General features: G+C 41.1%; 3 protein-coding genes across 8 annotated transcripts in view; 1 reads left to right on the top strand and 2 right to left on the bottom strand.

The window, feature by feature from the left end:
* Nucleotides 1-3,636, top strand: part of bcl9 (BCL9 transcription coactivator) — a 40,324-nt gene extending 36,688 nt beyond the window's left edge. For all 6 annotated transcript variants that reach the window (XM_088016299.1, XM_088016291.1, XM_088016303.1 and 3 more), the window contains 2 exons: nt 282-551; nt 1,222-3,636. In XM_088016299.1, coding sequence (XP_087872425.1) covers nt 282-551; nt 1,222-2,261 — 1,310 coding nt within the window. In that variant the 3' untranslated portion in view covers nt 2,262-3,636. The remainder of the gene's footprint in view (nt 1-281; nt 552-1,221) is intronic.
* Nucleotides 3,637-4,498: 862 nt separating this feature from the next.
* On the bottom strand, nt 4,499-13,129 carry acp6 (acid phosphatase 6, lysophosphatidic). Its single transcript, XM_014993891.2, has 11 exons — nt 12,905-13,129; nt 11,215-11,446; nt 11,002-11,130; nt 8,486-8,616; nt 8,294-8,373; nt 7,776-7,863; nt 7,446-7,578; nt 6,309-6,409; nt 6,144-6,236; nt 5,899-6,064; nt 4,499-5,811 (listed from the first exon to the last, which is right to left on the bottom strand). The coding sequence occupies exons 2-11, from the start codon at nt 11,437-11,439 to the stop codon at nt 5,680-5,682; spliced, it is 1,278 nt and encodes a 425-aa protein (XP_014849377.1). The 5' UTR covers nt 11,440-11,446; nt 12,905-13,129; the 3' UTR covers nt 4,499-5,679.
* A 1,017-nt stretch (nt 13,130-14,146) lies between these two features.
* gja5a (gap junction protein, alpha 5a) lies at nt 14,147-17,573 on the bottom strand. The gene has a single exon (XM_088016290.1). The coding sequence runs from the start codon at nt 17,247-17,249 to the stop codon at nt 16,110-16,112; it is 1,140 nt and encodes a 379-aa protein (XP_087872416.1). The 5' UTR covers nt 17,250-17,573; the 3' UTR covers nt 14,147-16,109.
* Nucleotides 17,574-18,419: the final 846 nt, after the last annotated feature.

The raw sequence follows: 18,419 nt of genomic DNA, 5'->3' as shown, positions 1-18,419 counted from the left end.
ATACAAAATATGTTTAAAAATTCAAAATAAAAGCTGCAAGGTGGTACATCACTTATTCAGAACTTGACCGGGGTGGGGTTGGTTATGGTCCAGTGGCTCCCCCTGCTGGCCACTAACTTGAGGAGCTGTACATCATGTAGAGCCAATCAAAATTTTTAATTAGAAACAGATATGATAAAACTTTTGTTGTATAGTGCCAAAAATAATTATAACATAAAGCTGGCTTCTAGTACTTTGAGCCATTTCTTTATGTCATCTGTGTACATTTTGTCTTCTTTTAGGGGGTAACGGGCCTCCCTCGGCTCCTCCCTCATCGGGGGCTCCATCTGGCTCCATGTCCCTCCCAGGCAATGTCCCGTCTGGCAGTCCGTACACCATACCACCGGAACCAACACTCTCCCAGAACCCGCTGTCCATCATGATGTCGCGCATGTCCAAGTTTGCGATGCCCAGTTCAACTCCGCTTTACCACGATGCCATAAAAACTGTAGCCAGCTCGGACGACGACTCGCCCCCAGCTCGTTCTCCCAACCTGCCTTCAGTGAACAACGGTGAGCCATCTTCTTCCTGTTCAATATGAGGTTTCAGTTTGTTACATGGCAACCATGAACTTCAGTGCATTTTGTTAGGCATTTTTTGTGATAAACCAGGGATCTACAAGCTGTGACTTGCAAGTTTGACCAAACATACTAAGACTCTTTTTATGCAGCGATCTAGAGCTCAGGAGGTAAAATCTCTTATAAAAAAAACTTTAAATTATAGTTCTCACACATCTGGTCTTTATGAAAGACTAGAAAGAAGAAAACCAGACAACTTTTAGAAATCCTGTTAAAGTTAGCCAAAGTCCACCCAGGAATCAAAGCTAACAGGAGGTGCTCTGGTAAGATGGTATCAAAATTGAACTCTTTTGGTCTACATGCAAACAGATTGGCCCAGTTACAGTCAAGACCACTGAAGTTCCAATTTGATTGAGCTTGAACTGTTGGACAGAAAGCTGACAGAGACCGAAAGACCAGCTATTGCAGCTAAAGACGGTTCTACACTGAGTTGACTCAGAGGGGATCAACAGAAATGCATTCCACATTTTACTCGCCCCCTAAATATTTTGAAGTTTGTGGTTGTAATGCGACACGTGAAAAGGTTTATGAGCTATGAAAGTGCTGTTGATTAACTGGTTTCTTCTTGTGCTTTTACTGAAAACCAATTTTTCTTGGCCCACAGGTATGGCAATGAATCACCAAGGAAATCCTCGCATGATGGGACCTGGAAACACTGGACCCATGCCTGCGCTCAGTCCTCTGGGCATGAATCCTTTGGGTTCCCAGCCTCTTTCTCATGGCATGCCCCCTCAGATGCCCTCTCCAAATGCCCCCAATATGGGCCCAGGCATGATGTCTCACGGCATGATGATGCAACCAAACCCACAAGACCCTGGTATGCCAAATCCTCAAATGATGCCTCAAGGACGCATGGGTTACCCTCACCGAAACCAGGGTTACCCCCTCACACAGTCCCCATCGCAACAAGGCCCCTTCTCCCCACACAATGGCCCAGGCCCCCAAGGCTTCCCTGGTCATTCAATGGGGTTCCAGGGCGAACCGGGACCTATGGGAGGTCGGATGGGGAACATGCCTCATGGGGGAGGAGGTGATGGGGGCATGTGCAAGCCAAACACCCCTGGTGGGCCGGAGTTCAACAACATGCAAGGAGGATTTGGAGATGCAGACCTTCATGAAGTGATGCGGCCGGGAGCATCTGGCATTCCCGAGTTTGATCTGTCCAGGATAATCCCGTCGGAGAAACCCAGTCAGACTCTGTCGTACTTCCCCAGAGGCGGAGGGGAAAACCCCGGGGGTAAACCGCCTCACCCGTCTGGGTTTCCAATGCAGGCCATGATGGCCGACGGTCCACCAAGGATGGGGATGCCCATGCAGGGGATGGGGGGTATGTCGGGTGGACCCGGTGGGGGAATGGGCCCCCAAGACATGCCAATGGGCAACCCAGGTCACAATTCAATGAGACCACCAGGATTCATGGGTCAAGGCATGATGGGCCCTCAGCACCGAATGATGTCTCCTGGGGGTCCGGGAGGGATGATGCAGGGGAGACAAATGGCCCACCCAGGCCCCGGTGGCTCACCTAACATGATGATGTCACTACAGGGCATGGGTGGCCCTCCACAACAGACGATGATGATGGGGGGCCAAATGAGGCCTCGTGACATGGACATGGGGTTCAGTCCGGGCCATGGAATGTTCTAATCCAACAAAAACCTTGTAACTAGAATGTTCTTGGACAAAAACATGAGGAAGATGAAAAACGATTACGGAGTGTAGCAAGTATTCAGAAACAGACGGACTCAAGTCAATGAGACGAAACACAAAATGAACGTCATGGAGCAAACCTGTTGCCTAGTGATGTCTTGTGGGGGGACAATTCGAGCTACGGAGACTAAGACGGGGCCTGGTTTGTTGTACTTTTTCTCACACAAACATTTAATTTTGACTCAAGAACTCACAGAATGTACGAGATTGTTGTGCATCAATTTCGCAGAACTGTTCGTGGGTTTTTTTTTGTTTTTTTTTTTTGATTATCTGACTGTAAAGATGACTCTGACATCAAAGAGGAACCAACCTTAAAACTAAAAAGTCAGCGTGGAGATGCTACAGTATATGTCAACTTTTTTTCAAATTAAAAAACAAACAAAAAAAAAAACTAATTTGTCACAAAAGTGATATGGAACCAGAGAAAGGAGGAGAATACTTTGTGCTTTGTGAAGACTTTAGTGGAAATCCATCTTGTCTCTCGCTCCATTGTTTTTTGACTGTTTCTGTACAGTATATACGTGAGGGTGTGTTTGTGTGCTTGACAGATTGTATGTTTGTGTGGTATGTGTGTGTCTGTATGTATAGGCATTCTATCAGTGACCTCTTAACGCCTCTTACCCAGCTTTCATTGGGGTGGAGGAACGCCCCCTTAAAAATACTGTACGGTTTACCATTGGTGGGCTATTCAAATTTTAGTCTATTTTAATTTCCTTTGTAACTCCAGTGTATAACAAACCAAACTATGACCTCATTAAGATAATAGTATTATTAAAAAAAGCACAAACATGGACCATCTGCAGAAAGCGTCTTCTTTTCTGTTTCTAACATGCACTCAGTGTGAGGATCTTGGCAGCTTTGCCGCACCATCAAACTATTTTTGCGCCTAAAACCTTCAGGACTTTGCCGGCGTGAATAACATTGCTACTACCCAGACGTGCTATGTGTCTTCTTCTTGTTCCTGTTGTGTTCCTGTTTTGTTTTTTGACTCTCGTTGACTCTGGGTAATAATCATTCCCACAGCAATAATCCATGAAGAGATGATGGTCCGCAGACTGGGACGGGAGCCGCTGAATGCAGGAAGCAGGATTGTCAGGTATTCTAGAGTTAGCGGTAGGTAGATCTGGTTAACGTTTTAGCGAGGCGAGACGCAAGGAAATGTAAACACGTACTGCTTACCATCCAGTTGACTTCCTCTCTTTTATCTATTGTATAAGCTTGTCATGTGTTTCTCCATTGGCTTTGGTGCAGAAGAGCCTAACCAGGGCTGTTGGTGATGGACTACAAATAAAAGATATTGTTTTGGTATATACATGTTGTCCATGCAGTGTGTGTGCCCTTGTTTCAGTTCATGTGCTCTTGTCGTGTGGACTCCAGACGGTCTCTGTCCCTTCTTGCATGTTAAAACGAGCTCACCGGCATTCAGCGGGTACGAGCAGAGCAAGTTCAAGAAGCAGAGCGGCTTCTTGAACATATAATTTCAAGAAGCTGCAGCAGCATTGTTGAGGGGATGCATCACGGAGGAAGAAGAAAGCTTAGAAGAAGCCAAACCAGACCTGTGGAGTATGTTAGCACACGGTTACACATTTGAACAGGTATTGCCAGTTTGGCCATTCACCGGGACACTTTGTACCTGCCAATGGGATGTTCCATACCTGCTTTGACAGCCAACAATTTACATTATTTTACAGTATAGTCTGCCATGATGAAGTGTGATCATTTGATGCAGGGGAGTCCGGGTTGAGTTCTCAAGAGCCACCATTCTGCAGCTTTTAGACGTCATTCAGCTCTGCAGAGGCCTGGTAACGAGCCACTCATTTGATCTTGTGGATTGGACTTGGGCACCTCTGGATTAATGTTACCTCATGTCTTTCATTTAAAGATTGTATTGGCCTTCAGAGGGGTTGGAGCCAAAATAAGTGGGAATGGAGTATAATGCATCCACAGAAAATTGAAGTCAAACTCGTACAATTTAATCATTTTGTACGACTACTTCTGTCATCAAGTCATGGAAAATATTTAAGCTCAAATGACATGCAAAAGGTTTAATTTACAAGGATAGAGATGGGTTTCTTTAAAGGGATGAAATGGCAAAGGGCAAATTATTTTTAAACCAAAAGAGCTCTTCACATTAACCTTTATTATGCAAAAAGGAAATCAGGCTCAACACAGAATAAAATCTGTATTTTTATTTCGCTCATCCACGCCCGATATTTACAGCTGAAGCAGCATGCCACAAGAAGTTTCACCTCGTGAATAAAAGGTGTTTCACAGCAACAGTCAAACATATCAAAATGATCTGTTCATCTAAGTTGACGTTCACTCAATATACTGTTACTGGAGCTGTAAAGCCATTTAGTAACATTTCACTTTTTGTTTTTCTACATTATACATTTCCCTGATGAATAAAAGCTGTAATCATGGGGAACAACAAAGCTTTGATGACGCACAAAGGCAACGTACAACAATGCTGTTGCCTCAAGATTTAGCTGTCCACTAAAAGGTGCAGGAGGAAAACGCCAGCAGTGACGTCAACAATTGTTGACCAACAGAGTCCATTGTTCCAATGTGAGAAATTTTCACAAGTGTAAGACGAGACAGCTTTGCAGACATCCCAGGGCATTTCTCCCATGATTATGTAGAAGTTACAAAGATTGCTCGATATCAGACTTTACGGGCTGCAGTCAGTATTTCAAGTGTCAAACTTCAGGACAATACAATCAGGAAAAAAAATTGGCGTAAGTTTGTGTCTTACCAAGAAAAGATATTTTTATAAAAAAATAAATTGTAGCTCTAATTTGAATGAACCACAAGATAATATCAGAGACCAAAAAAATATATAACGGCATCTAAGTGAGCGTACTTCAAACTAGCTGTCAAGCATGATGGTGGAGGGATGATGATGTGGGCTAGTTCTGCAGCCACAGTAACTATTGAGTCAGCCATAAACTCTGCTAACAAAGTGTTCTAGGGTCAGAGGAAAGACAGGAAATACTGCAATGATTCCGTAGGCAGAAAAGAAATGTACATAAAAGGCTTATTTGGTATAATAATGATGTGAAACTCAACCCCAAATACATTCAACTGGAACATCGTCTAATTAGTGAAATACCCCTTTGGTTAAAGTCCACAAACATTATACTGATGATGAAGCAGGTACAAATGATTCAATGCAACACATTTCTGCTACAGAGAGCACCTGGTGTAAACACTACACTGCAAAACGTATTCAAATAATCATTAAAACTAGATTTATTGTTGGAAGATCAAGTTTTTGAATTAGTGATACCGTGGTTATTGGCGCCTGAGTTGCACTCGAAGTTTAAAGTCGAGTGGTTTTGTGTTTCTTGAAAGGTCAGGGTTCAGCGAGTTCTGTGCTTATGCAACGAGAATTGTAGCGTTCAGAGCTTAGCGAGTATTGAGAGAGGACCTGTTTGAACTCCTGCAGGGGGCAGTAGACTCCACTGCAACCTGGTATGTGTTGATCCTGGGGAGCATGAAGCAAACTTGACTTAGATGAAAAAAAGACGTGAACATCGTTGGATTACTTAGAGGCACTTCTTGCGCTCCTTACCTGACCAATGTATGACACTTTCACAAAGGCATCGCCCGTCTGCCGGCTTTTGTGCAGCTCCAGAGTGATGGAGGCAGCATACGGAGGCCACTTCATGTCAAAGATCTCCAAAGCCATGAGGCACGGGATCAGGGTGGTGTCATGAGCCGAGTACAGGAATAACTTCCTGTTGAGAGAGTGATATTTTAAAAAGACACATATAATTTCTGGAAGACGCGAGTGTGATCCATCATGAGGTGTCCGACCTGTTCGCCTCTGCCGAGTTGTCCTGTAATTTCTTCTCAATGTTTTCTAGCAGAACATGGAAGAGGGCTCCCACCGACAGCTGCAGCGCCTCTCTGTTTCAGACACAGCATTTAGGATTTAAAAATGGCTCAGTGAGCATGATGGGCACGCTTCATGTAAATCACCTCTTGTTAGGCTCGAAGAGGCTGCACATCATGTCCACAGCTCGCTGTTCCACCTTATTCCTCCAGAAGTTCAGAACCAGCGGGCTGGGAAGCCCGTGCGCCTGACGATTTAAAGAAACAAGTCGGAGGAATTGTTGTGTTAATATACAGTAAAACAGTGCTTCAAAGTTCACATTAAGACTATTGTAACTTTAAGTCACCCACCAAACAAGCAAAAAAAAATAAAAAAATAACTGCCAACCTTTTGGACTATTCTGGGTAAAGAAAGTATGCAGTCAGTTTAAACAGATTTTAGCCAACTAGATTTGTTAAATGTACACTCGCATCACTTTTTTTAAGATTCCCAAAACTACACTAAGCCATTTTGAGATCCTTTGAGGATTCTCAAAACACAGAGAATACAGAAAAAACCATTAATAAACACATTTAAGCTACAGCAAAAGGACTTTTAAAGCCTGCTGTGAAAAATCTGATGATTTTATGAGTTTCAAAGGTCTATAATTTAGGTAATTAAATCAGACTTCTTTCCAAATTCTTTTATGGTAGAAACCTCAAATAAATTTCCTTATGCATGCCCATGTGTAGATCCTGCACCCAAAAAATACATAAACTACACCACCCAAACATGTTCCTCATGACCACTAATGTTCACTAACATCTCCAAGCTGTTAAAGAAACAGGAAAAGTTGTAAAAGAAAACCTTACAATGGCTGCAGAAACGTTTAAATATGGCGACGGTAATGACTTATCAAAGTTTGCCCATGAAAGCTGTGGCTTTATTTGAACATCTAAAAAAAAAAAAAAAAAAAAAAACATGTTCTGGTTTTAACTGATTAAATTCAGATACACAACAACGGAAACTGACCCCATGCTGCCTGATGATTTTACTGATTTTGTTAGTTCTTGGTTGTCACAACAACTGAACTTTAAGCTCAACAACATTCCCAATTATGGCTGACAAATAAATGATCGATCTGCAAGTGTCCAAAAAAAAAAACCTGTTGGACTGCACCAACACATTCAGCAGTTAGTTCGTGTGCAGACTGAGGTAAGTCTCTGTAATAACTGCCTCTAGACTGAAAAGCCTGTGGTGAGACTCAGTAAAAAGTCACATGGATCACAGAGTCACAGTGTCACCTCTCTGGCAACCATGTCATCCCTAATGAGGATGAAGTCGACGTGCTGGTGAGCAGCAATCCCCAGTGCACTCAGGATGCTCTGCAGGTCTTCAGCGACGCCAGGCAGACTGGACATCTTGGCCCAGCGGGGGCTGCAAAGAAGAAAAAAAACCCACACACACACAATGTCAGCGGAGAAAAACAGACACACCATGACAACCTGTCAAGGCACCTCCACTCCAGTCTCCTTATAATTTTGTACTGCACATTATTCTAGATTCCAGTTTTCAGTGCACAGAACGGCCTGAGAGTGACGTGGCTCTGTGGCAGGTTGGAAAATTGGACTTACTCGCTGAGGACTTTGAGCAGCTTGCATCCGTGATAGTTAGGGTAGAGAATTTCAGATTTAGCCTCTGCTGTTAGGATGGACACAATATCTACACATCAAGAAGGGGGGAAAAAAAATGGTCAAAACGTATGACAGAGAAAATGAAAACATGGAGGCACAAGGAAGTAAGGCAACAAGGAGGAAAGTTACGATTAAGTAAAAGCGTACGGCACAAGAAGAACAGATTAAAGAAAGTATGAAAGGTAAAAAGGGCAAAGGATAGAATGAATGGAGACAAGAACAGAAAAAAAGAACCAATTACAAAAGACATGAAGGACAAAGAAGGATATACAAGTCAAGGGAAGGACACAGAAAAGAAAGAAGGAAGAAAGAACAACATTTAAGACAATCAGAAAATAATTCTGGCAAAAACAAGTATTTTATTCATTCTTGTCCAGATCAGTAAATAAATTAAATCTAATCCCAGACTTCTCCAGATTATGTATCTTCTAACATGCATACACAGATGTCTACTCTACCTTTTTGTTTTTGTTTAAAGAGTCCAGCTATAAGGCACTTGGCAGATTCAATAGTCCTTACAATGTTAGTGGAGCGCACGCTAAAAAAAAAAAAATACAAATAAAAATGACAAATTAAGCAATAACGGCAGTGTAGAAATCGCTACAGATTTAGTCATTGATCTAAAAATCTTCATCATGATCAGTACTTACTAGACCTCCGTTGAGCTAAAGGTGGGGCTGAGGAAAGGAGTCTCCTCTATGTATTTCTTCCTCAGCGTTTCACCCAGCTCATACAGCTGCTGCATGCCTAATGTGGTCAGCTGACCAGCGAAGGAGCCGCCCTTTAACATGGAAAAAATAAATAAAAATCAGATACACAGGTTAACCCAGATATTTGAATACTGCATTTAAATTAAAACAGTTCAATGTTGTGACTAAAAGACTATTCCAGATTTTTTTTTTATTTTAGTATTCGTGCCACACAAGTGGCGGTGTCCCAGAAACAACACTGCCACTTGTTTCTGGAATCTGAACTTCTTAATTGAGAGAAGACATAGTGTCCCAGTTGGGGGAAAAAAACAAAACAAAACAAACATCAGCAGCTCTATCACTTTTTGACCACTGGTGTCACTCAGGGCTGTGTGCTCGGTCCCCTGTTGTTTGTATTTTAATAAGACTGCACGTCCCACACAGTACAAATCCTCAATGATAAACTGGGTTTTGTTTCTCCAGTTATGGGATTGATGAACTAAGGGAAGAAGTAAATCAGAGGTAGAGCTGCATAATAACTGAATCGCAGGAGTTATTGTGAAATCAATGTGTGAACAATTTCAATGAAAGGTGACTAATACATTTTGAGAGCTATGGATTCATGCTCATACCACTTTAGCATGGGGCTACCATGACGACACGCATGAACGCAGCGGCTTTTAGCTCTGTTGGCAACAGATGGAAAAGAAAGAATACTTCACTACTATCACCACTACTATGATGATTTTTACAGCTGCATTTCTTTTATCATGCGGAAGGCTGTTGCAGAGATATGGTTTTATGCACTTGTGAATTTCAGATGAATTTCAAACATAAAGTCCACGCACATAATAAAAACACACGTTACAGTCACGCCTTAGGATGCATTTCAAGACAGCACCTTCCACACACTGCTTTCTTGATTGACACAAGAAGAAAGAAAAAAAAAATCAGTCAAGATGTCAGGAAAAGATTTGCAGGTCTGGTCCATCTTTGGGAACAATATCCAGAGCTCAAAGGTGCCGAGTTCATCCGTTCAAACATGCAAGCGTAGACATAATGGGAATGTTCAGATGTACACAGGGACACAGACCTTCAATTTTGGAGACGCGTCCTGTGGTCTAATAAAACTAAAGTAGAACTGTTTTATGATGACCATGTTTTCACCATTTGGCTCAGAATGTGAACAAAAAAAAAGTTTATTGTAAACCAACCTATGTTGGTTCTCATTAAGATGAAAGTTAAAAGTTCATTACTCTCAAAAGTGAAGGAACACTCTTGAGTTCGACCACTTTTTTTCTTCCAACCCCATTTCCAACACTCCTTCCAACTTTCCTTGAAGTTCTCTTTCCAAGTCTAACTCTAACTCTAATTAAATGGGTTTGAAGGAGGGTTGATAGGAGTGTTACAACTAGGGTTGGAAACAAGGTTGAAATTAGGGTTGGAGTTGGGGCTCCTTCAAAGCCTCAACTCCAACCTTACCTCCACACATCTGAAAGACTTGTGTTCTTTATGTGAGACTTGGCAGCTGACATCATCGAGGGGGATACCACGAGACCGACTTCATTGGTCCATTCGACAGAATAGGAAATAATTCAGCAGTCAGCTGCAGAGGATCTGCCTGACAAGGTCGCAGACTTCAGCAGCTATTAGCTCCGGTTAGCGAGATCAACCTTTTAACTGGGAGGTGCATCAACAAATGGGAGGCTAGTCAATAAGGGAGCGGTACTGAAAAATTATAATAATGTATAATGTATGTCACACAAGTGAAAAAGCAGCAGTACCCACTTGTTACTCATATTCAAAATTGTAATAATGATAATGGTAAGAAACTATTTAGCAATTTAAATTAGCAACCAGTATTACTAAAACTCACAAAAGGTCTCAACTTTTCTAAATTCAGCCAAACAGTTCAAACTAAATTTGCTGTGCTACATCTAGCCTTCTGGTTAACTTGTGAAGGTTATTTATTGGTGCAGTTTGGCCACTTCCCACCTGAGTAAACCTCAGGCATCTCATAGAAAATGCAGCTTTCTTTTTAAAATAGCTTCTAACGTCTGTGTGCTTCATCTAACCTAATTTTAACCGATACTGGAAATGGCTACCAGTCGAGAAAAAAAAAAAAAAAAAAATCTGCAGAAGATTCCAGCTAACAAATGATTTCGTCAAACATCTAGATAACTATTCTTAGTTACTTGGTAAACTGAGGAACCCGCAGTGCAGACTGTTAGCATACCAGCACAAAGAGTGAGCATGTAGCAATCTTTCTGCTTTGTTAGGGCAGTTTCTTTATCACCAGCTGATGGTTTAATCCTCAGCCCAAACGTGAATATGTGTCCTTAGAGAAAACACTGAGTTTAGATGTTGTGACTAGGGTGAGATGAGCCTGTAGTCTGGATCAACCACAACTACTGTTTCTGTGTGAGTTAAAACACCGAAACAAGCTTTGCAGCAAAATGTAAAGAGCGCCTACTCACACTCAGTATGTTTTTCCGATAGTTGTCCTCTAAAGGAGACCGAGGCTGTGGCCCTCCCTTAAGATCCGTCACCACGTAGTTGATGTGTGTGTATGGTGGGGCCTCTAGGAGCGATGGGGTCCACTGAGCCTTTTAAAACCAGACATGAAAACACAAATAACAAGTTGTAACTTTATGACCAGAAGAAATCCAGAGAAACCTGCAGAGTGTTACCTCCATCACATCCGGTATAGACTTGAGCGGCGTCCGAGCGCCATGACGGAACAAGACCTGGACCTGCTGGAGCTCATACAGAGAAGCAGGGCACGCGTCATTTGGGTTTGGGGCTGCGCTTGAAGTGACCGGGTTAGATTCGGTTTTCTGCTGCGACCACCAAATCGAGCCGAAGGCCACTGATACCGAGCCAAACAGGCCTGCTTTGGTCAAAAGGTTCCTCATGGCTGAGCTGCAAACAAAGAACAAAAAACAGCAAATAGTCATGAACTCCAAAAATCCTTATGTAGCCTTGATGGAAAGTGGAAGCCATTGAAAGAAAGCCACGTCAAAGAAGCTGCTCTGGTCAGACGAGACCAAAGCTGAACTTTGTGGCCTACATGAAAGCGAATATTGCACATCACCATGGAAAGACGGACAGAGCTAAACTAGGGTCAAAACTAGAGACAAAAAACAACAAATTAAAATAACCAATACTAACTACTTTGCTTTGTTTTCCTATATTATCAGAAATTAAACACAAAATTCCCTAAAACACTGGCGGACATTATGGAAAAAAGTACGTCTTCTGAATACTTATTTATACTATAAATAATTCAAAACAAGTTTAAATTTCATCTTGTGGAATGCTTAAGAAACTGTGGCCCCGTATACTGCCTAGTAGGCAACATGCATTGTCTGACATTGAATTTTAAAACCTACATTTGTTATCTTTTGATTTTCATCAAAAAATATATTTCTATTGTTTTATTGCCTGGCACTAACTTGAACTTGGTAAGAAATCTGTTAAAGTTTCCAACTGCATCACTTTTCAGCAGGATGACAAACCTTAATGCACAGCCAGAACAATCCATGTGTTACAATGGCATAGTCAAAGTCCAGATGTAAATTCTGATCAGAATCTGTGAACTTGAACATTTATATTTTCAAGTTATAAATTGAAAATATTTATATATTTTACAAATATATAAATATTCTAAAATATTCATACCTTGAAAACAGTTCAAGGTTTATGAATACCGAGACAACAGATTGATCCATAATCGTAAAAATCAATGTTTAATCCTGAAGTGACATTTCCTCTGGAGCACTGTGGTGGCTCATGTCTTAAAAAAAAGATCTCTACATTGCAGTAACTAATCATAAGACACTTCTAAATATATAATTTATAATTCAAAGCATACGCCGTTACCAGTTTTACTTATTTGCAATTAAACATTCATTTTTACACAATATACAAAACTATTATATGTTAATTTTCTTAAATTGATTAAGAGTAACCTACCTTGTTTTTAATTTCCTGTCAAATTCAATGAAGGCGAGTCTGAAGTAACAATACTTCAGTGAATTTCCAAAGCTGTGTTACTTTTATGGTGTTGGAAAGTTTTATGCATGAAACGTGTAATAAGTCAACGGTAGGGGGCGTAACTTTCTCTCATCAAATATTTATACCCTGTCTGGGTGAATACAGTACGATTGTAACTATTTACACAGCAGTTAGCCAACACACACTATTTCAACACAAAGTCACACCAAAATTAATCCTGTAGTTACGAAAACTGAGCTCAAACACACAATAAGTATTTCAAACCATTGCATCACATAATGACAGAGGAAGTTTAGCACTAGTAGAGTAAAGCATAGTGGTAGTACGAGGCATCCCACAGCTGGCTCTTCTCATATTACTTACTTTTTGAAAGCTGGGGTGAACTGATGAGCTGCCTTCGATACAAAATCCGGCTTTACTTCACATTCGCTCAGGAACTCTGGAGAGGATACCGGCGGACACAGGTAGACATGTCGCCGGGAAATGTAGGCAAGTATGCGGCAGTCTACAGTGACCGTAATCGTAACTCAAAGGCTCTATAAACTACATTTCCCGAGGTGGACCAGCATGCGTCATCTTTTTCTTTAAAGATGTCAAGAGCGCGTACAGATGCAAGAAGGTGCGCCGGCGCCCTCTACAGGATATAACTATGTGTACATGTAAATGAAATAATTTGGTGGGATTTTTGTGTTACTTTTCTTTGCTTTTTTAATCTTCCTATAGGATTTTTTCTGTGTTTTTGTTCACATAAAAGTAAAAATTGTAATTGTTCATTCTCAAACTTACTTAAGTAAGTTTATACCTAAACGTATTTGGTATAAGGGTTATTCAAGTACTGATAACTTATAACATCTGATTTATTTTGTAAAAAAAAAAAAGTAGTCAGACACACTAAAATATAAGCTTGAAATAAAAAAAAATAATAATAAAATGAAAAATGAGTAAAACATAACTTTTGTTTAAAAAAAAAACAAACAAATCCACACAGAATAAACACATTTTCAAATCCTTTTTTTTCTTTTTACAAATTATTTTATACAAAACTTTTGAATCTAACACTTACAGCAGTTTGTGTACATATGTTAAAACAGTGTGAAGTATTTCCCATGAGCTGCTTTGTCTACAGCAAGAACAGAAATTTTAGATTGAAAAATGCTGGCAGGAGCATCTTCTTAATATGCTTACAATCACTCTGACATAAATTTGAACACTTAGATTTCTTTCTTTGTTTCAAAACAACAGCACAGAGAGAGAAAAGAAAACAGTTAATTTGCTACACAAATTATATAAATATCACAAGTAAAAATAGCCTTTTTATGTTCAGCTTTTAAGCTTAATTTGAAGTTGTAGACTCTTGCTCCAAGCAGACAGAGAGAAAGAGAGAATGAGAGATTCTTTCTATGTAAATATCACTGATGATCCTCCGTCTGGCACCTTCAAGCCCTGAACTGTGACAGCAGAACATCTACAGCTGGTGTTTGCATCTCCTGGTTCTTATTTCCTGCTGACTTCACTATGTTTGTGAATTTACCACATAGCTGCTGCAACTCAGGAATCTAAGAATGATTATTTTTTTACTCAAAGAACCAGACAACAAAAATTGGACACACTGTATGGACGATGGTTTATTGGTTTGTTGTGGACTACAGAATATGTGAAAGAACAAAAGAAAATGTACTGAGTTATTTTGCATCATCTTCAAATGTCTGATTGTAAATATATATATTTGCACAATTATTCTCTATATGGTACAAAACTAGACTGTGAAGAACAAAAAAAATTGAACACATATTGCATTGGAATGACTATTTACAACAATAAATCCAGGACACCATCTGAAAGATACAAGTGCATTGTCGCCACCTAGTGGCTAAACCTGCTCATTACGCTTCACATCAGCAGGAAGACATCTTTCAAAATTAAATCTGAATAACTTTAAATAGACAAAACAAGAAGCTACATTCTTACATCAAATTCGCTAATATAGAGGAAATATGTCACGGTTTTATTCACACATTAAAAGTTAGTATTTTTTGTGACTTTTTTTAAATCTCAAAGTGTAGTGCAATTGATTTAGTAGAGGACACATAAAAAAATCTATTTGCAGTGAAGACATACAGATTCTCCTTAGCTTTTCAAGGCACTTTTAATTTTGTTTTGCAAATATAAAAAAAAAAAAATGTTCACAGTTAATGCCATAACTCTTTCTCAATTTATTAATTACATTACCCAATTCAGGAGTTGTTAAAATGATGTACTTAAGTCAAAGGTATAAATGTAATTCAGAAAATAACTGAGATGCATTTGATTATTGAATTAGAAAAAAACTGAAAAAACACACCCCACATCCTTCACAAACATAAAATTTTGCATCCTGGCCCCCTTCCACTAGTTTTAAATAAAGGAAAGCATGTGCAATGGTCAGGTACCACACCTGTTACCCTGGTCGTGTTAATCTCTTTTTGCAGTTTATTTACCATTTTTATATTCAAGCACAGAAACACGCCTGCTTATCCGTTCAGACAGCATTCGTATATAATGTTTATGTAGTCATTTCACAGATTTCAGTGTATCTTCAAATGGGGATTCCTTTAATCAGCTGTCCTCTGTTAAAGTTCCCAATCAGGACCAGATTGTCTTTTAGAAATAACTGCCAGGCTTTCACTGTGTTCTGCCAAGGTATTATTACTCCTGGATGTTTTTCACACGTTGCTACATAACAATCACAAACTTCAACAGGTTTTATAGGGACTTCATGAGCTTAACCAACACAAAGAAGCACAGAGTCGTGTCGTCGTAGGAAAATGATTCATAATCTTTTACAATTAAAAATCTGTTTTATTTTTCACCAGCATTTTACTCCTGCACTCCCAAACAAAATCCTGGAAATTCACATAATTAGTACCCAGAGATCATATGTAGAATATATCATCAGGTACATGAGAGAATGCCGCAGACTCCCAGCTCACAGTCTGATGAGAGGACGATTATTAATGAAGTGCTGCACTGAACTGCCCTTTATGAAAAAATCAGGATGATGCTGCCGTTAAATATCTAAATGATGGAGGTACCTGAAACCTGTTAGAGGCAGAAAAACAAACTTGAAACTGAGTTAGAAGTTTATCTTCCAGCAGGGCAAAAACCTTAAACCTACAGCCTATTCAGGTGTTAGAATTGCATACATCTTAATATGATTAAGATATTAGGAAAAATATTTGAATTCGAAGATTACAGACACCGTCGGTCTAATGCAATTGATGTTTTGCAAAGGTGAATGAACAATATGTTAGTCTATATGGAAAGCTGGTAGATGCCAGATGCATGCAGCTGGCGTGGAGATGTACACCAACACGTAAGATTTCATGAATCATTTTCCTTTCCCTCACACTCACACATCACTTTGTGTTGGTTCATCACAAAAAAATTACATGAAATATGTCAAAAGTTTCTGGTTGTAATGTAGCAAAATGTGAAAAATGATGTCTAATTTGTGTTAATACTTTTGCAAGTTGTTAGAGTTGTGTTTGTAAGTTATAGTTCTATCCTCACTCCTTGGCCCATAGTGGACCTACACTGCCAGGTCGTCCTGCCGCGCCCGGCTGCTGGTGCCGCTGGTCCTGCTCAGGCGCCGTTTGTCCTTCAGGAAGCCTGAATGCAGCAGCGGCAGTGGCGAGCAGCCATTGGGAAGCTCTGCAGGCAGCTGTTCGTATCTGATCCTCAGGAAGTCCTCCTCGTCCTCCAGGTTGTCAGAGCTGTGGTGCCGCTCGGTCGCCAGGTTGGCCGAGTTCTGCTGCAGTGCCATCCTGGTGTTGAACGGGTGGGAGGCGATGGAGGTCATGGGGTTCATGGATCTCGGCGCGGTCAGGCATTGATCGAAATCTGGGGGTGGGGTGCAGGAGGCGGAAGGTTGTTGGTGTTTGCTGGATTCCAGCCCCGTGGACACGGCCACTGTCACGGCTTTGTGGTTGTTCTTCTGCAGCGTCTTGTTGCGTACGCACTTCTTGATGCTCTTCCAGCCGAGGTGGTAGAGTTCCAACACGGACAGCAGAAGAGACACGCCGGACACCACCAGCATGAAGACGATGAAGATGTTCTTCTCTGTGGGCCGGGACATGTAGCAGTTCACGGCGTTGGGACAAGGCCAGGTCGTGCAGAGGTACATCGCCTTGAGGAATACCCCGTATATGAGATACTGCACCACTATGAAGGTGACCTCCATCACTGTTCGGATCAAGATGCTCAGGATGTAAGTGTGGAGCAGGGCTCCCTTTAGGTGGACACGACCTATCCCCTCAGCTGCAGTCTCCTTCTGCTGGAGGAACTCCTTCTCCTTCTGCAGGTCTTCTCCATCGTCCCCTCTAGCCTCCCTCTCCTCCTGCTCGATCCTCTTCCTCTTCTCCTCCCTGCGCACCGTGTGCATGGCGTGGCCCATGTAGATGAGTGAGGGCGTGGAGACAAACACGATCTGCAACACCCAGTAGCGGATGTGGGCAATTGGGAAGGCGCTGTCGTAGCAGACGTTGGTGCAACCGGGCTGCTGGGTGTCGCACATGAAGTCGCTCTGCTCGTCGCCCCAGGAGGACTCCGCCGCCGTGCCCAGCACCAGGATGCGGAAGATGAACAGGATGGTGAGCCAAACCTTCCCGACCGAAGTGGAGTGCTCCTGGACCTCTTCAAGGAAATTCCCAAGAAGACTCCAGTCTCCCATCTCTGCTCAAAGTCCAAGGACACACCTGGAATGAGGAAGTGGAAAAAAAAAAGAAAAATAAAGTTTGCATTCCTGTTGAATGAAATGCCCTGTGTGTCAGATCATGTTTTCAAAAATAACTTCTCGGGCTGTGAAAAGCTTGAGTACTGGTCACGCTGGAATGAAAGCAACCAATTTCCCATGAGAGTGGCGTTGAGGAAGGCTAGGAGTCATTTAAAATAACACACGGTGGCTATTAAAAGCCTGCTCACCATTACTAAAGCAACAAGTTTTTATGACGTAAGAAATGAGAGCATGGTGAAACATTTTCCGTCTTTAATCAAGATCAAGATCACAAATGTCTTCAGAGGCTGGTTGTGGTAGAATGTGTTGATAAAACTACCTATTAGCAAACTGTTAAAATAGGAATAAATAGATGTCTCTTGATTTGATGAGCAGTTCTTGAAATTAATATTTAACTATGTAATTTGGCAACATACTGCCAAATGCTTTGATTTGATTTATAAAATAATATTTAAACACAACTATTATCTTGAAAGTTATTTTTATGTTTCCTCCTAGAGTCTAGAGGGCCACATGGCAACTTATGGTGGGCCATATTTGGCCCCAGCGCCTTGAGTTTGACACATATGCATTAGACAGCATCATGATTTGGCTTTGCTTCTTCTCAGATTGAATTGTGTTTTTTTGTCAACATGGAGTTAATCCTCCGATGTCTTTACTTCCTGCTATGGAGACCAGGCTCTTATATGGGATGAGCACTTAAGCTAGCCGGTGACTTCTTCATTTGCTTTGGCTAAAGAGTCGTGAGCACTACTTTTAACCACATTAAATGTGAAATTCAAACAAATTAAATTTTTATTTTTGTGGATATTTGCATCATGGGAGCAGCTGTTTCTAATAGAGAAACAAGAACCACCACTGCTGGGGTGTGTAGACTTTTTTATATCCACTCTAATACTTTTAGTTTAAGAGGAATAATTCAATTTCATTTGTGCACGAGAGACAGGCAGGCAGAGAGAGAGAGACAAAGTCAAGGCTAGAGCGAAGATTCTGTCCTTTGCAGTTGTGACCTGGCCTGAGCTGCAGGCAGGCAGATCACCATTAGTGCCAGCTTTTAATGTCCTCTGTGTGTCACGCCTCCCGCAGATCCTCATCTCGACGCGTCAG

This window comes from Poecilia mexicana, unplaced genomic scaffold, assembly GCF_051168715.1.
Source record: "Poecilia mexicana isolate PSO_F unplaced genomic scaffold, ASM5116871v1 scaffold_2, whole genome shotgun sequence".
Taxonomy (NCBI): Eukaryota; Metazoa; Chordata; class Actinopteri; order Cyprinodontiformes; family Poeciliidae; genus Poecilia; species Poecilia mexicana.
The sequence above is the reverse complement of the archived record's forward strand: the minus strand, read 5'-3'. Positions and strand labels throughout refer to the sequence as shown.

Coding starts and splice junctions, on each gene's coding strand:
- gja5a (XM_088016290.1), bottom strand. CDS start 17,249: ATGGGAGACTGGAGTCTTCTTGGGAATTTCCTTGAAGAGGTCCAGGAG.
- acp6 (XM_014993891.2), bottom strand. CDS start 11,439: ATGAGGAACCTTTTGACCAAAGCAGGCCTGTTTGGCTCGGTATCAGTG. Junction 11,131..11,214: donor CTATACCGGATGTGATGGAG/GTAACACTCTGC, acceptor TGGTTTTAAAAG/GCTCAGTGGACCCCATCGCT. Junction 7,864..8,293: donor CTTTAAACAAAAACAAAAAG/GTAGAGTAGACA, acceptor CTTGATGTGTAG/ATATTGTGTCCATCCTAACA.